At 45.7% G+C, this 17,514-nt stretch overlaps 1 protein-coding gene and 1 pseudogene across 1 annotated transcript; one reads left to right on the forward strand and one right to left on the reverse strand.

The window, feature by feature from the left end:
* Positions 1 to 1,156: 1,156 nt before the first annotated feature.
* Positions 1,157 to 4,039, reverse strand: LOC129151155 (lysine-specific demethylase 4D-like). The gene is made up of 2 exons (XM_054725094.1): positions 3,975 to 4,039; positions 1,157 to 3,349 (listed from the first exon to the last, which is right to left on the reverse strand). The coding sequence occupies exons 1-2, from the start codon at positions 4,037 to 4,039 to the stop codon at positions 1,771 to 1,773; spliced, it is 1,644 nt and encodes a 547-aa protein (XP_054581069.1). The 3' UTR covers positions 1,157 to 1,770.
* A 2,882-nt stretch (positions 4,040 to 6,921) lies between these two features.
* Positions 6,922 to 13,456, forward strand: LOC129151156 (von Hippel-Lindau disease tumor suppressor-like; annotated as a pseudogene).
* The last annotated feature ends 4,058 nt before the right edge of the window (positions 13,457 to 17,514 follow it).

The following is a 17,514-nucleotide window of genomic DNA, read 5'->3' on the forward strand; positions in this document are numbered from 1 at the left end:
CAATAAAAATACTTAATAAATGATTTTTAAAAAGAAAAATATTCAAATACCTAATATGAGTCACAAGGTCCTACGGTTCTCCTTCTTCTGTTCTATGACTCATACAAACAAGCTTTCTTTCTATTCCACACTAGAGCTATTACATTTTCTGTTTTCTCTAAGTGGAAACCAATTCCTTTTGTCAGTTGGGTCTCAGAAAGGTCTCCTGTTCTAAGCTTTCCCTGATCACCAGAACCCAGGCCAGCCCCTGCCAATTCTGCCCTACCGTCCCATCCCCACATATTACCAATTGAAATAGTCCTGTTAATTTATTTAATGAATTTGTTTATTGAAATGAACCAGTGAATTAACCACATGAAATATAGATATAGTCCGACTGGAATGGCTCTGTGGGTAAGCATCTACATATGAACCAGGTCACAGTTTGATTCCTGATCAGGGCATATGCCTGGGTTGCGGGCTCGATCCTCTGTTAGGAGTGTGCAGGAGATAGCTGATCAATGATTCTCTCTCATCATTGATGTTTCTATCTCTCTCTCCCTCTCCTTTCCTCTCTGAAGTCAATAAAAATATATTAAAATAGCCGAAACCGGTTTGGCTCAGTGGATAGAGCATCAGCCTGCGGATTCAAAGGTCCCAGGTTCGATTCCGGTCAAGGGCATGTACCTTGGTTGCGGGCACACCAGTAGGGGATGTGCAAGAGGCAGCTGATCGATGTTTCTAACTCTCTATCCCTCTCTTCCTCTCTGTAAAAAATCAATAAAATAAAAAAAATAAAATATATATATATATTTAAAATAAATACATATAGCTTTGAAAAAGTAAGAAGACTTGAAGAGAAAAAATTTGGATGACGGTACTTTTGTCCTCTGCTTGCTCATCTCTCCCAGCACTCGGGTACTATTGTTCAGCCAAGTGCCAAATGATTTCCACCAAGTCATCCTTAAGATAATGTCTAAACATCCAATTCCCAAGCCAGGCGGTCAAGCAGAACCCAACAACCATCCCCACTTCATTCACCAACTCCACACAATTTTACTAGGCCATAAGAATATGTTTTGCTTAAAACGTTTTGATATAATTAGTAGGAAAAGTGCAGAAAACAGTAACCTCAAACCCTCAATTGGTTGAATGAACAATATTAGAAAAAAAAAAGTCAGATATCAGTTACCTTTAATATATTTGTGAACAAATACTGGTGACAGCATTTTAAACATATCAATGACTCAGAAAGATCATAACTGATTTTTGAGCCTCTGCTGACCTAACTGGTCAAAAGGGCCTGGTTTAGCAGGAAAGCGGGGTGGAGGGGCAGGGGAAGGAAGAAAAGAAAAGGGAGGGAGACTGGAGGGGAACCAAAGCCCAGGATTCTTCTGAAGATGGGCAACATCCACAGCTGTTCCAGAGGATGGGAGTCTGGGGTAGATCAGTCTTTGGCAAACTCAGCAGAACCTTTAGGGTGCACATAGACATGGGGTGTCCAGTGGGTGAAAGCTCAATTGGCCACACAGGAGTTAGCAGTGTCCAAAGACATTCCAGGGCCTGGGAGGAAGAATAAACTATGGCGATCTTGTTAAATACCAGGGACTCAGCCAGTCCAGAGGCAACACCGGGGAACTCTCATGCAAGACCAGTGACTTACAAAGTTGCTCACAGCCTTGAGATGTAAATGTGGCCAGGCTCGAATCTCCACACAAAAGAACATGGAGAACAAAGGTAGGCGTCCCCTGGGTTTCGGGGACGGGAGCACAGCGGCACCCAAAAGCCACCTTAGGATGCTGGGTCCAGCGGTGCTGGGCTGTCCATGGAGGGTTTGTCCTCAGGCACAGGCTGGGCTTGAGGATCCGGAGCTGTGTGCACTGCGCCCACTAGGCGGCGCCTCTTAGCCGGGGCCTGAACAATCGACTCTTGAGTCCCCTGTTCCTGAGGATAGCTACCTCGACCACGACCACGACCACGACCACGACCTCGACCACGACCACGACCACGTGTGCCAGTTGGCTGGAGATCCTGGGCAGATGGGCCGGAGGTTGGCTGTGAGGATGGGTCGGGCTTCAAGGAGAAGGCCGCGGGCTGGGCGGCGGAGGCAGAACCCGGGGCTGGCCAGGGGCGCAGGGATGGCTGGCGCACAGGGGCCCGGCTGCTGCGGTGGCGGCGGGACCCACGGCCCGTGCCCACTGATGGAGGGGTGTGCGTGGCCCGACGGGGCTGGAGGTGCCTCAGGCCCAGCGCAGATCTCCAGGCCGCCCGGCCCTCCCTCCAGGCGCTCAGCTCCCGGCTGCCCGGCGCCGTGGGCTCCACGTGGTCCACAGCAGTCCGGTCCTCCCCGCGCTTCCACAGCTCATAGCGCTCGGGCTGCAGGATGCGCACAAACACGTCCATGGAAAAGCTCACCCTGGCCTCCCCGCAGCTGCACTGAGAGGCCACTTTGCCATAGTCGATCCAGCGCGGGGTGGCAAAGTTGATGGCCTCCGCACAGTTGAAGCCGTGGTTGAAGCCAGCGTGGTAGCCGTAGGGAAACGTCACCATGAACTCCCCAGCCTCCTGAGTGATGCGACTGAACGGGACCCCGTTCTCCTTGAGGACACTGGGCGAGATGAGGGCCACCTTGTGCCGCAGGAAGGCCTCGCAGCCCCGAGAACTGCCCGGGAAAAGCTCCCTGGCCAGGCGCTCCAGGCGCTGGCCGTGCTCGGGGGGCACCGCGTACCACGTCTTGGGCTCCCCGAAGTGCAGGTAGTTGATGCTGTAAAGGTCCATGTCCTCCGTGTGCCAGGCGAAGGTGGTCTTCCACATGCCAAAGTACAGGTAGGGGGTGTTGACGCCTTCGATGACCACCCCACACTCCTGCTCCAGCAGGTCCTGGATGGTTCCCAGGTGGCCAAGGTTCCATTGTTTAGTGTCGGCATCAAACAAGGTGCCACTGACGTCAGCGCCATATATGGGCGAATCGTACAGGCGCGTCTTCCAGTATTTCCGCTCCAGATCCTCAAAATCCAAGTGTGGTGGAGTCTGGTATTGTCCACTGTTGGCCAGCAGGCGATACTCCCCCACTGTCATGGCCCTCTTCTTTTTGTGGTATTGAATGAACACACCTGCTCGCCCAGACGCCACCTGCTGGAGGGGAGTGGCTATTACGAGGTCATTGACATCATCGTAGGTCTGTCTGGCTTTCCATTCCTTGGGTGGAACGACCTTAGCCAGGCCAGCTCGGTGGGCACCTTGGGATTCCATGTAACCAATATATTTGTTGAAATCTTTAAATTCTTCCATGGTTGGGTGGAAGGTCATGATTATCCCACTTGGTTCATTAGACAGCATGGCTGCAATGTAAGCAGGGGAGTCCCAGGTTCTTAAGGATGTTTTAGATAGCTGAGAATGAGGGAGCAATGTCTTCTCTATTCTTTTTTTTTTTTTTTTTAAGTTTTGGTGTGTCTGTGACGCAGTCACTCAGATTGAGTGTTTGACAAATAAGCCTTTTCCAGGCTTTCGGCCTCACCAAGGGGACCCACGCTGGTCAGTACTTTTTGTGCCTGAAGGACAATGACCAGTTCCCAGGGAGCAGACACTTGGCGCTGCCAGGCTCAGCCTGCAGCTCTGTGAGGCTCCCCTGTGGATCGGCTCCCCTGTGGGGGTGTTGGAGTCTCTGAGGCTTCTCCTGAGTCACAGCTTCGGTGCCTGGATGGCTCCTCGCCCCAAATAGCGGAGAGTCTCCTCAAGGAAGTTTAAAAGCTAAACAGGAAGACAAGAACACAGAATATTGGTAAATAATTATATACACACACACACACCCCTAACACCTAATAGAAATTATTCTAAAACCTGATTCTTAGGAAAGAACATTAGAAGTGAAAAGATACAAGCGTGAAACGTACAAATAGGCACTGTATGATAAAATAGGGGACACATGTAAAAATGCACCAGGGAAAGTTTTAAAAAATTAAAGTTTAATCTTATGAACACCTTGTTGCTAGTACTTTTGAAAACTAAAATAGATCACTTTCTCAAAAGTACATAGGCGACCCGGGTAGTGTGCCTCCATGGTTAAGCATCAACCTATGAATCAGTAGATCATGGTTCGACTCCCAGTCAGGGCACATGCCTGGGCTGTGGGCTTGATCCCCAGTGGGGGACATTCAGGAGGCAGCTGATCAATGATTCCCTCTCAACATTGGTGTTTTCTCTCTCTCTCTTCTTCCCCCTTTCTCTTTGAAAAAAAAAAGAAAAAGTAATACAAGGCCCTAATGGAGAAGTCAATTAATATAATACAAATATACTTGTACTTTGCATAAATAAATGAGACTTTTCCAGGAATAAAGTTGCTTTCTGATATAAAATGTTATTGTTCTGAACTGTTTTACAGCAAAAACCACAACTGAAAAGTGCTTGCCGCTGAAACCGGTTTGGCTAAGTGGATAGAGCATCAGCCTTCGGACTTAAAGGTCCCAGGTTCGATTCCGGTCAAGGGCACGTACCGTGGTTGCGGGCACATCCCCCGTAGGGAGTGTGCAGGAGGCAGCTGATCGATGTTTCTCTCTCATCAATGTTTCTAACTCTCTCTTTCCCTTCCTCTCTGTAAAAAATCAATAAAAAAAATTAAAAATAAATAAAAATTTAAACAGTGCTTGCCTTCTGTTACTCTAATATCTTGATTCCAAATTAGGATACATATATGGCCTGGGGAGTGTGCTTTGGTGATTAAGCATCAAACCATGAACCTGTAGATCATGGTTCAACTCCCACTCAGGGCACATGCCTGGGTTGTGGGCGATCCCCATTGTGGGGCCTGCAGGAGGCAGCCCATCAGTGATTCTCCCTCATCATTGCTGTTTCTATCTCTCTCTCCCTCTCCCTTCCTCTCTGAAAATCAAGAAAAATATATATATATTTTTAAAAAAACAGCTTAAGTTCAAGGAAATAATAACTGTCAGCACAAAAAAACAAACAAACAAACAAAAAACTCTGATTTTATCTCACATATTTTCCAAGACCCTGCCAATTGATTCACTCTTTAATCAGATCTAGAAACACGCTTATTAAACCAGCTCCCTAAATGCCAGGCTTTTCCCTTTGTGGTTTTTACCAAAAATATATTAAGAAAAATACATAACCCAAAGTCTAAAAAATAGGTTTTTCTGTGTGTTTTTTAAAGTACATTTTTATTAACTTCAGAGAGGAAGGGAGAGGGAGAGAGAGATAGGAACATTGATGATGAGAGAGAATCCTGGATCGGCTGCCTCCTGCACGCCACACACTGGGGATTGAGCCCGAAATCTGGGCATCCAAAGCCTATTCCCTGGCTCATGGGTTGACATTCAACCACTGAGGGACACTGGCTGAGCACAAGTTTTTATTTTTAAACTGTTTTCCAGCCTGGTGGGTGTGGCTCAGGGGCTGAGCATTGATCCATGAACCAAGAGGTCCCCAGATGAACTCTCGGTCAGGATTCATGCCCGGATTGTGGGCTTACTCCCCATTAAGGGGCTGCTGGTCAATTTTACTCTCATTGATGTTTCTACCTCTCTCCCTCTCGCTTCCTCTCTCTCTAAAAGAAAATAAATTAGAACATACTTAAAAAATAAAATCTTTAACTAAAGGGAATGATAGCCTAATACATACATCTCAATCATAAAAAATGTAAGACTATAGTCAGTTCTTTAAACTTGTAATAGGAAAATAGCTCTTTGGGTCACAAGCACAAATAGTAGAAATCATAGCAGCTGTGCATCACTGCAGATTGCCCAGGACCAAACCAGACAGAGTCGGACCTGCATTACCACCATTTGTCCACCATCCAGAACTGAAATGTCAGTGCTGACATGTACACATAAGGAACTGTTGGACATTGAAATTGGTTCTCAAAAGAACTGTTGGCCCAGAAAGAAACTCACTACAGACTGATTCATTTGCCTGTCACCATAACCATTATTGCTTGTCTCATTTTCGGTTCTTATAAGTGTATTTCTAATAGCACATGATCTCCCTCATCTAGGGGAAATAATGAACAACATAAACTGATGAACAAGAACAGACCCAGAAACAAGGAGGCATGGATCAGACTGTCGGGCCTCGGGGGGAGGGTAGGGAAGGGTGGGGGTAAAGGGAGAGATCAACCAAAGGATTTGTGTGCAGGCATATGAGCCTAACCGGCGGTTAAGGACAACAGGGGGGTGGGGGCAGGTGTGGGGAGGGGTGTGGGATGGGAATGGGGAGACGAGGACAAATATGTGATACCTTAATCAATAAAGAAATTTTAAAAAAATAGCAGAAATCAAGTGACCTTCCTTCCACCAGCAAAATCCCAATTCCAGGTGAAGGTACTGCAGGATCCAGAGAGAGGGTATCTGCTTGAGAGCTGTCATGGGCCTGGCTTTATACCTGGGCCATAGTAATCTCCTCATTGCCCATCCAATGGGATCTCAGGGGGAGGGGCCTAGTTAGTCATCTCACTTTGTCCAGGTCCCAGTTGCAAAACCAAATCTAGCCCTAGCCTGTTTGGCTCAGTGGAAGGGCCCTGGGTTCGATTCTGGTCAAGGGCCCATGCCCAAGTTGGGGGCTTCATCCCCAGTGTGGGGCGTGCAGGAGGCAGCCAATCAATGATTCTCATTCATCGTTGACGTTTCTCTCTCTCCTCTCCCTTCATCTTTGAAACCAATTTAAAAAATAAGACATACAAGGCCCTAAAGGAGAAGTCAAAAAATGAAATACACATAATATTTGTACTTTGCATAAATAAATGATACCTTACCAGGAAAAAGTTGCTTTCTGATATAACACGTCATTGTTTTCTAGTTTTATGCTTTAAAGGAAAAACAACAACAAAAAAGTGCTTGCCTTCTGCTATTGTAAAATCTTGATTCCAAATTATGATACATTAGGACCCAGAAAAGAATTTCCTTTACAGATTCAGCCTCTGAACGAAACATGCTGTACTGGAGGTCAGGCAAAATCATGTCCCATCTCAACTCTAATTCAACCAGCACCTTCCCCATTCTAATGCCCCATCCCTAATTTAAAACCTCGATTTTATCTCACATATTTTCCACGTCCCTTCCAATTGATTCACTCTTTAACCAGATCTAGAAACCCGATTATTGGTCATCAGCTCCCTAAATGCCAGACTTTTTGCTGAAAATCTTTGTGATTTTTACCAAGAAAATATTAAGAAACAAGGTAACCTCACAAGTCTGAAAAAGTTTTTTTGTGTTGTTTTTTAAATATATTTGTATTGATTTCAAAGAGGAGGGAAGAGGGGGAGAGAGAAAGGAACATCAATGAGAGAGAATCCGGGATCACCTGCCTTCTGGAGATAGAACCCGAAATATGAGCTTCCAATGGTGATTTTCTCATTGCTCAACCATTGAAGACACTGGCTGGGCACAAGTTTTTCTTTTTAAACTTGTTTTCTAGCCTGGCGAGTGTTGCTCAATGGTTGAGCGTTGATCCGTAAACCAAGAGGTCCCCAGATGAATTCCGGGAGTGTGGGCTCCATCCCCTGTAAGGGGCAGGCAGCGGGCTGCTGATGTTTCAATCTCTCTATCCCTCCCCCTTACTCTCTCTCTCTAAAAAATCAATTGATACATACTTTAAAAAAATAAAATAAAAACTTGCTTTAACTCAAGGGGATGATATCCAGATACATATTTCTCAGTCATAAATAATATAAAACTATAGTCAGTTCTTCAAATTTGTAATAGGAAAAAAAAGCTCTTTTGATTACAAGCACAAATAGCAGAAATCAAGTGACCTACTGTCCACCAGCGAAATCCCAATTCCAGGTGAAGGTTCTGCAGGATCCAGAGAGACGGTATCTGCTTGAGAGCTGGCCTTTAAATGCAGCCCACATCCTCTTGGGCCTGGCTTTATACCTGGGCCATAGTAAGTAATCTCCTCATTGCCCTTCAACGGTGATCTATGGATTAGCGGCCTGGTTAATCCCTTTACTTTGGCTAGGTCAGTGGTGGGCAAACTCATTAGTCAACAGAGCCAAATATCAACAGTACAAAGATTGAAATTTCTTTTGAGAGCCAAATTTTTTAAACTTAAACTATATAGGTGGGTACATTGTTATTAACTTAATTAGGGTATTCCTAAGCTGGCCTTTGCTAAAAACTCAAGGGACCAAAGAGCCGTGTGTGGCTCGAGAGCCTCGGTTTGCCAACCACTGGTCTAGGTCACCTTTTAAAGCAAAAATAAAAACAAAACTCCAGTCTTTAAGCATACTAAGAGGTTAAAAATAAAGGATCGAGGAAGTCAAACCACATGAATATTAAACAGGAAAGAAAACCCACCCTGGTCTAGCAGCAATTAATACCATCCTCTCAGAACCTGATAATCAAACTAGAGAGGAAAATTAAATGCTATGAAAGTTTGAACAACTGTAACAACTTTGATCATGTAACCTGCAACCACATAACAAATGGAAAGTGCTTTTAAATACGTATAAAACATTTGCATAATGTTATCAATTTAAGACCACAAAATAAAGATCAGTAAAAATTCCTCAGAATTAACATATTGAGAATCCTCTTGGTCATAATCTAATAAAATGGGAAGTCAGCAATAAAAGGCCTCCCTCCTGCCCCATCCACACCGCCTGGCTAAGTCACCACTTTCCCAGCTCCTAATCTCATTATTTTTTGCTCAGTGACAAATTTAGGTGCATTTTTGGAAACTGGCTTCTTTGGCAAAGCACGCTCGTGTCGATAGCCTGTGGTTAATTTTGAATGCCTTTGTGTTTTCCACCTCAAACTTTATTAGTAAAAAAACCACAGCAATTAAAAAAGAAGAAAAAACTCAATGCTTTACAAGTCATTGTTGGGTCATGGTTTGCAGTGTGAAGAAACTTCTGTTTGTGATTGGGGGTTGGGGAAGAAGAGAACAATAAAGGTACACTCACTTAAAAAAGGAAAAAACTTCTGCTCAAGTTTGGCTGATGTTTGGGATTTCCTAGGTTTGGGCAATTTTCGGTTGCCATTATTTACTTTTTCTCTTTACTTAAGGGAATTCTTAATATATTTTTTAAATTGATTTTTTTACAGAGAGGAAGGGAGAGGAATAGAGAGTTAGAAACATCGATGGGAAAGAAACATCTATCAGCTGCCTCTTGCACAACTCCCACTGGGGAGGTGCTGGCAACCAAGGTACATGCCCTTGACCGAAATCGAACCTGGGACCCTTCAGTCCGCAGCCTGACGCTCTATCCACTGAGCCAAACTGGTGAGGGCTTCTTTTTTTTCTTTTCTTTTTTTTTTTAATATATGTTTTAAATGTTTTCAGAGAGGAAGGGAGAGAGAGAGAAACATCCATGAGGAGAGAGCATCCTGGACGGGCTGCCTCCTGCACGCCCTACACTGGGGATCCAGCCCGCAACTCGGGCATGTGCCCTTGACCGGGAATCAAACCCGTGACCTCCTGGTTCCTAGGTCCACACTCAACCACTGAGCCACGATGGCCAGGCTACTTAGGGAATTCTTGTTGGGGTGATAATCCTTGGGTCTTGAAAGGACTCCCTTTCTGGCTTTCAGACAGGCTGGACCTAAGTCATTTCCTCAAATTTTCTTTTTGTCGGGTAGGAAATTAAAGATGAGAGTGGAGGAGAGAGAGAGAGAGAGAGAGAGAGAGAGAGAGAGAGAGAGAGAGAGAGAGAGAGAGAGAGAGGTCAATTGAATTTCTGATCTGGTATCTTCTTGTTTAAAAAACGTTTTTAGCAGAAACTGGTTTGGTTCAGTGGATAGAGCGTCTGCCTTCGGACTGAAGGGTCCCAGGTTCGATTCCGGTCAAGGGCATGTACCTTGGTTGCGGGCACATCCCCAGTGGGGAGTGTGCAGGAGGCAGCTGATCGATGTCTCTCTCTCATCGATGTTTCTGACTCTCTATCCCTCTCCCTTCTCTCTGTAAAAATCAATAAAATATGTTAAAAAATAAATAAATAAAAACGCTTTTAAAGAGAAAATAAGAAAGTCAACAATAAAAACTGAACCAACCATATTTATTTGAAAATTAATATCCACATAACATCTACAGTAATAATATTAGTATATCTAAAACTCGATTGTTATTTATTTTTAGCTCAAGCAATTAGTAAAAGAAAACAAAAACAGAATTATGCAAAAGAAAAGGAAAGACAAGATTAAATGATAAAAAGGGAAACAAGGTCGGCCATTGTGGCTCTAGGGTTGAGTGTAGACCCATGAACCAAGAGATTGCAAGTTCTATTCCTGGTCAGGGCACATGCCTGGATTTTGGGCTCAATGCCCGGTGGGGGCTGCGCAGGAGGCAGCCAATCTATGTTCCACTCTCACATTGACCTCTCTCTCTCTCTCTCCTTCCCTCTCTCTCTCTAAAAATTAACTTTAACCCTGGCCTGCCAGCCCCAGCCTGAGGGCCTCCCGGGAGGGCTGGAGAGGTGGGTCCCGGGGGACTGGGACAGCGCCCGCGAGGAGGGCGTGTCCCCGCTGGGCCCAGCGAGCTGGCCCTGGAGCAGATGGAGAACTGACCGGCGCCCGGAGGTCTCGGGGAGACAGGAAGCGGGTCCGCATTGGTTTGAATGTTAAGGGTCATTTTGATCAGTCTTTCCTAAAAGAATATTTTGCATTATTCTGGCTTTTACAGTTCTGGAGAAAGGTCTCTATTTTGAAATGCATTTTCAGAGGGCATTTTGTACCGGGTTCTGGGTACACGCCCCAGGGCAGGCTGGTTCCTGGTAAAAGCCTGCTGTGAAGGGCGCTGTGCATCCTGTAGCTACAAGGCCTGGGGCACCAGAGATCCGGGCTCAGTCCCCCGGCTGCTTGAGGCAGGACCCACGCTCCGCGGCCTGAGCTCCCGGCCCAGCGTGGGGCCGCAGTCCTGGGCACCTGGTCTGTGACTTCCATAAAAGACCTTTGCTTTGCAAAAAATAAAAATAAATTTAAACAATCAACTTTAAAGGCTATTTTAAACAATAAGAAAGCCATCAGACAAACTCCAATAGAGGGGCATCCTACAATATACCTGAGCAATACTTCCCCAAATTGGCAAGTTTCTATATAAATATTTTGTCAGACACAAGTCTGAGAATCTATTACAATCGAGAGAAACCAAATGTAATGTGGTATTTTGGATGTGATCTTGGAACATAAAATGAACATTGGGTAAACACTGAGGAAATCTGAATAACAGATTTATTGAATAACATATAGGCATTGGTTCATTCACTATAACAAATGTACCACAGTAATGTAAGGTGTTAGTAATAGGGGGCAAAAGGGTGAATTTGAAGTGGAAAATCTGTGCAGCTCTCATCTCTTAGGAATTTCCAAGGGTTTTAGGAACTCTGTGCCAGAAACTGGGATGAAGACCCAATCAATATATATTCCTATTATAAATCACAATGTCACATAAAAATATCCTATTTTTAATCCGTTTCTTTTAACCTGTTTTATTTTCTGTAATTTATCCTTACCAGTGTTACATGGGCATTCAATGACGGCCATATTTTCATGGTGAAACTTGCCTTTGAGTCTCAATTCTAACTTGTCTGATTTTAGCCCCATAACTCCTGCTTTCTGTTTGTATTTGCACCATAGCGTTTTGCTTGTCCATTTACTTGTAACTTTTCTGAATCACTTTGTTTTAGATCGTTAGAAGGTCATTTAAAAGTCGAAGGATTCAAATCAGGCAGCATTCAATGGAGCAGGTGGGAAGCAGCTCCCAGGAGCTGTGCAAAAGGAAAGGCCTTTCCAGGCAGGAAGGGGCAGGAGCAGGAAGTCATAGGAGGCAAACACCTGGGTGGGTTATTGCAAGGTTACCTTCCTTTAGGGCAGTGATGGCGAACCTATGACACGCGTGTCAGCACTGACACGCGTAGCCATTTCTGATGACACGCGGCCGCATGCCGAGGATGAAACATTTGCTGCTCCTGAGGATGAAACATTTGTGACTAGAGTCTTGGAGTTAGTTTTTTCCTCAAAGTGACACACTACCCGAGTTATGCTCAGTTTTTTGGCAAGTTTGACACACCAAGCTCAAAAGGTTGCCCATCACTGGACTAGGGGATGGAGGGGCCCAGGAGGCAGATGACCTAACTGATGCTCATCAGGCGAGTCCTGATGGACTGCCGTGGGTTCCATTTCTGGGAGAGTGTCATCAAGTTCAGTCTTGGTTTGGTGAGGTGCTGCCTAGCATGAGCGACTCCAATATGGCCCTATTTTCTTGTTTTTAACAGCTATATCTTTTTTATATCATTCAGATTTTTTAAAATGCATTTGATGGGGAGAGTTGGTTGTGGGGTAGACAGGCGGATGCCATGGAGGAGATGGAGGCCAGGAGGCCGGGCCTGTGCTGAGCTCGGTGAATTTGCAGTGTGTCCCAACTCATCTGGAACCACAGCCCGGGCGTCGTGAGTCCTGTGTGGCTCCGCTTCCACAGCGGGCCGCACCCCTACCCCACGCTGCCACCGGGCACGACCGCCGCATGCACAGCTACCGAGGGCACCTTCGGCTCCTGCGAGATGCTGGGACAGATGACGGGCTTCTGGTTTACCAAACTGAACTATCTGAGCCATCTCCAATGTTGACGGACAGCCTATTTTTGCCAATGTCACACTACCAGCGTGTACCCTAAAACAGCGATGCCTTCCCGTTGTCCGAAGCCTCGTCAAGACTGACAACTCAGGAGACCGGACGTTGTGAGATCGCTCTACGAAGACCTGGAAGACCAGGCAGCTGTGAAGAAAGACCAGGAGCGGCAGACACAGGAGCATATTGAAAATCAAGGGGTGGCTGAAACCGGTTTGGCTCAGTGGATAGAGCGTCGGCCTGCGGACTCAAGGGTCCCAGGTTCGATTCCGGTCAAGGGCATGTACCTTGGTTGCGGGCACATCCCCAGTAGGGGGTGTGCAGGAGGCAGCTGATCGATGTTTCTAACTCTCTATCTCTCTCTCTTCCTCTCTGTAAAAAATCAATAAAATATATCTTAAATTAAAAAAAAAAGAAAAAGAAAATCAAGGGATGGACGAGACTAAAGATTTTAATTGAGATTTGCACTCCTAACCCTCAGTTGTTGAAGGAACAGGCTAGTCTTAATCTAGATATAGCACCGATCACTTATTCTCGGTTTCAGGGTCTCATTCTTAGAGTGTCAAATGTTCCATTGCTTAAAAGACCTCACTAGGTATTGGGATGTTAAGGAGTAAATGTCACAAAATGTGATGTCTGCCCTCCCTAGAAGAGTTTGTGAAGGGAAAGGCTCTTCTGTGGAAGAAGCTTTGTGTCCATAATGCGGTGAGAATTGCAGCCTATTCTTTGATTGGCAGAAAGCAGTGGCATCTGCCTTTAATGGCTGTATTGTGGCTGGCGATGTGTCTGCTGCCTCCTGCTTTGAGAAGACTGAGGTGACCTTGAGGCAGGACAAGTCTGTCTGCCCTGTGATACCCCAGTGCCTCTCCCATTATGAGCCCTCATCCGTGTTTGCTGAGTGAGCAAACCAGTGGATACCTTGGGAGAAAGGGTTTGGGAGGTTTGCCCCCTTTTGCAGGGAAAAATGTGGGACCTTAGAGTGTGTACATACGTAAGTGTTTTAATATGAATTATTTTTATAGAAAGCACTTCTTACAATTTCCTAAATTTTATGCTTTGTCTGTTACTATTGTTCCAGTGCCGTTTTATTGCTTTTTCTACGCCAGGATTAGCTTTTTACAGTTACCGTGATGATAGGTCTTTTGAAACTTGACATTTGCAGAGAAGATAGGAGAAAATAGCTGTCCTCCTGTAAACTCTAGTGCAGTGATGGCGAACCTATGACACGTGTGTCAGCACTGACACGCGTAGCCATTTCTGATGATACACAGCCGCTGAGGCGGCCACATGCCGGGGATGAAACATTTGCTGCTCCTGAGGATGAAACATTTGCGAAATAATGTTTTTTTCCTCAAAGTGACACACTACCCGAGTTATGCTCAGTTTTTTGGCGAAGTTTGACACACCAAGCTCAAAAGGTTGCCCATCACTGCTCTAGTGTGAAGGAGATAACTGAGTTTATAGTATAACTGAATTTCTGCCGAGTGTGGGATTTCTGTTTCTTTTTGTAAATCCATGACACTTCTGTTTGGATCAACGTTTTTCATTAGACAGGATCTGGAGACACTTTGCACCTGGCTGGAGGAGGCGCCGAAGCCCTCAGAGCCCTGGGAAGTTACTCCAGAGAGTAGCCTGGCATGTTTCATCTTTTTATAAATGTGCAAATACTTCCTTATAGGCTGGGCTTCAATTCATTCAGTGCTTCCATCAGGCTTCCTTTAGTGTAACAGTTTTTTTAAAATCAGTAGAGAAAATTTCGGAAAAGACAGAAAAGTAACAGGAAGAAAAAGGTCACTGCAGATACACTACTTAAACACAATCACTAACTTAACATTTTCAATTTTCAACTTTTGGTTGGCTTGTTTTTAACATAGTTGAGGTTATACTGTACATACAGTTTGGATTTCTTTCTCATTTAACTTGATGACTTCAATATCTCCTCCTGGCATCTTTGTAAGTTCTTCAGAGACAATAGTACAATCTTTCTCTTGAAAATAATGTTGGGATATTTCTTGGCCTCTTTCATTTCTATGCTAACGTTTGAGCTCCGCTCCTGTGCTCTGCAGAAGGAAGTGAATGACACAGACCCCCCACAGCTGTCTCACTGTGCGTTAAGTTTCACCCAATCTTGTTCCCTCTTCAGCATTCAGCAAAAGAGTTGGCTTTAGGCCTCCCCGAGAGAGAAGAGCCTGTTGTAGGACTCATTAGTGATATACCTCTAAATATCTACTTTCTTTTGTATATTGAAGAATGAATGCTGGTATGTACGGTAGCAGAGAGAATTCCAGAGTCCGATAGGAAGGGGACTTCAGGAAGTCTGCTGGTGCTGGTTTTATTGTGTTTTTAACCTGCCTTTGTGTCAAAATGAGATTTCATGTTGCTCTTGTTAAAACATGCAATTTGAGTACTGTGTTTCTTGTGTTGTCCTAGGAAGACTGAAAATCTGTAGCATAAATAATGTGTTTGTTGTTTGAAGTCTTATGAATGTATTAAATGTATTAATAGACTGTGTGGTTTCCTATTTTGAGTTTTAAAAAAAAGCTGTTCGTTAATACATTAAATGGTGCTGAGTAAAGTGAAAAAATAAAAGTGCATTTTAGCCCTAACCGGTTTGGCCCAATGGATAGAGCGTCGGCATGCAGACTGAAGGGTCCCAGGTTCAATTATGGTCAAGGGCATGTACCTTGGTTGTGGGCGCATCCCCAGTAGGGGGTGCTCAGGAGGGAGTTGATCGATGTTTCTCTCCCATTGATGTTTCTAACTCTCTATCCCTCTCCCTTCCTCTCTGTAAAAAATCAATAAAAAATATTTTTAAATGCATTTTAAGGATTTTACCTTTCTTTATTTTGCAGCTACACATTGGGGATAACAACTTTAATAAAACATAAGTAAAATTACAAATATGCCACTTGGGCGGTGTTGCTCAGTGGTTGAGCATTGACCCATGAACTAAAAGGTTCCCTGGTGCCATTCCCAGTCCGGGCACATGTCTGGGTTTTGGGCTCCATCGCCAGCGGGGTCATGCAGCCAATCGATGTTTCTCTTTCATGAATGTTTCTATTTCTCTATACCTCTCCTTTTCTTTCTCTCTATCAAGGAAAGCAAATTATTTCAAAAATTACAAACATCCCTGAAGCAGTACTGGCTGACACAGTCATTGGGTAAACTGCCTCATTTCAGCCTGAGCAGAGGCCTGAGCAGTGGCCTGGGAGGAGTGGACTGTGGACCCACGCTGGTCAGTACTTTTTGTGCCCAGATTGTGTCAGAGCAGCAGGAGAGAGAGAAGTTCTGGCTGCAGCATGTCCAGTGGAAACCAGTTTCTTAATAACCTGCAGAATTAGTCATCTGGAAATTAATCCCAACTTCCAAAGACACCCACAGGAATGTGAGCTCTCCTTTCTTTTTTTTTTTTTTTTTTTTTATTGATTTTTTACAGAGAGGAAGAGAGAGGGATAGAGAGTTAGAAACATCAATGAGAGAGAAACATCGATCAGCTGCCTCTTGCACACCCCCCACTGGGATGTGCCCGCAACCAAGGTACATGCCCTTGACCGGAATCGAACCCGGGACCCCTGAGTCCGCAGGCCGACGCTCTATCCACTGAGCCAAACCGGTTTCGGCTGAGCTCTCCTTTCTTAGCTGGCTCCAAGCCATTAATAGACTAACAGCTCTATCTATCTATCTATCTATCTATCTACCTATCTATCTACCTATCTCCTGCTGTAATTTAGTTTAGAACATCTCAGAATATTCTCCTTATCAAGGCACACCATGGCAGGGGAGGGATCCTGAAGGTGATATCAAAACCAGCCGTATCCATGGCTTCTAGGAGTGGGCTGAGCATCCCTGAGAGGTACCACAGCATTCTAGGGCAGCTGCCCCAATGGGGAGGTCGATTTGGCTAGCAACTGGGATCCCTGCTTGGCATAGTAGTAGAAACATCTGGCAGCTTAAGAAATGGGTCGTTTCTAGGAGATAAAGAATCTTGACTGTGGACCCACGCTGGTCAGTAATCTTTGTGCCCAGATTGTAGCTTGGCTGGGAGGCGCTGTGGTTCCCAGGGTTGAGGGTCAGACACAGCCATATTTGGCTAAATCTTCATCAGTGATAGGCTCAAAGATGGAAGACCACCCATTGGCAGGGAACGTGTCCCAGGACCCCAGAGAGGCAGCGCCTCTAGCTTTAGCTCCAGGGAATCACAGTCAGGGGTCCAGGAGATTTGGGCAACTGTGTCGGGGCCTGGACCATGGAGGCATAAAAGTGGTCCATCCTCTTGGGTCCGGGTGAGGCTGTGCGCCCCTGGATCCGGGTGAGGCTGGGTCCCGGGTCCGGGTGAGGCCGTGCCCCTGGGTCCGGACGAGGCCGTGCGCCCCTGGGTCCGAGAGAGGCCACGCACCCTGGGGTCCGGGTGAGGCCACGCGCCCCTGGGTCCGGGTGAAACTGGATCCCGGGTCCGGGTGAGGCCGTGCGCCCCTGGATCCGGGTGAGGCTGGGTCCCAGGTCCGGGTGAAGCTGGATCCTGGGTCCAGATGAGGCCACGCACACCTGGGTCTGGGTGAGGCCACGCGCCCCGGGGCCCAGGTGATGCTGGGTCCCAGGTCCGGGTGAGGCCGCGCGCCCCTGAGTCTGGGTGAAGCCGTGCCCCTGGGTCCGGGCGAGACCAAACCTGAGGGAGTCGGACCTGCATTACCACCATTTGTCCACCATCCAGAGCTGAAAAGTCAGTGCCGATATGTACACATAAGGAACCGGTGGACATTGAAATTGGGTCTCAAACGAACTGTTGGTCCAGAAAGAAACTCACTACAGACTGATTCATTTGCCTGTCAGCATAACTATTATTGCTCATCTCACATTCGGTTCTTATAAGTATATTTCTAGTAACACATGATCTCACTCATCTAGGGGAAATGATGAACAACATAGACTGATGAACAAGAACAGACCCAGAAACAAAGAG

Source organism: Eptesicus fuscus, chromosome 13, assembly GCF_027574615.1.
Source record: "Eptesicus fuscus isolate TK198812 chromosome 13, DD_ASM_mEF_20220401, whole genome shotgun sequence".
Taxonomy (NCBI): domain Eukaryota; kingdom Metazoa; phylum Chordata; class Mammalia; order Chiroptera; family Vespertilionidae; genus Eptesicus; species Eptesicus fuscus.

Excerpts from the sequence above, each read along its gene's own strand:
- LOC129151155 (XM_054725094.1), bottom strand. The coding sequence starts at position 4,039 with ATGGAGGCACACTACCCGGGTCGCCTATGTACTTTTGAGAAAGTGATC. Across the intron at positions 3,350-3,974 it reads ATCTATTTTAGTTTTCAAAA|AACCTGGGACTCCCCTGCTT; the intron begins GTACTAGCAACA and ends AACATCCTTAAG.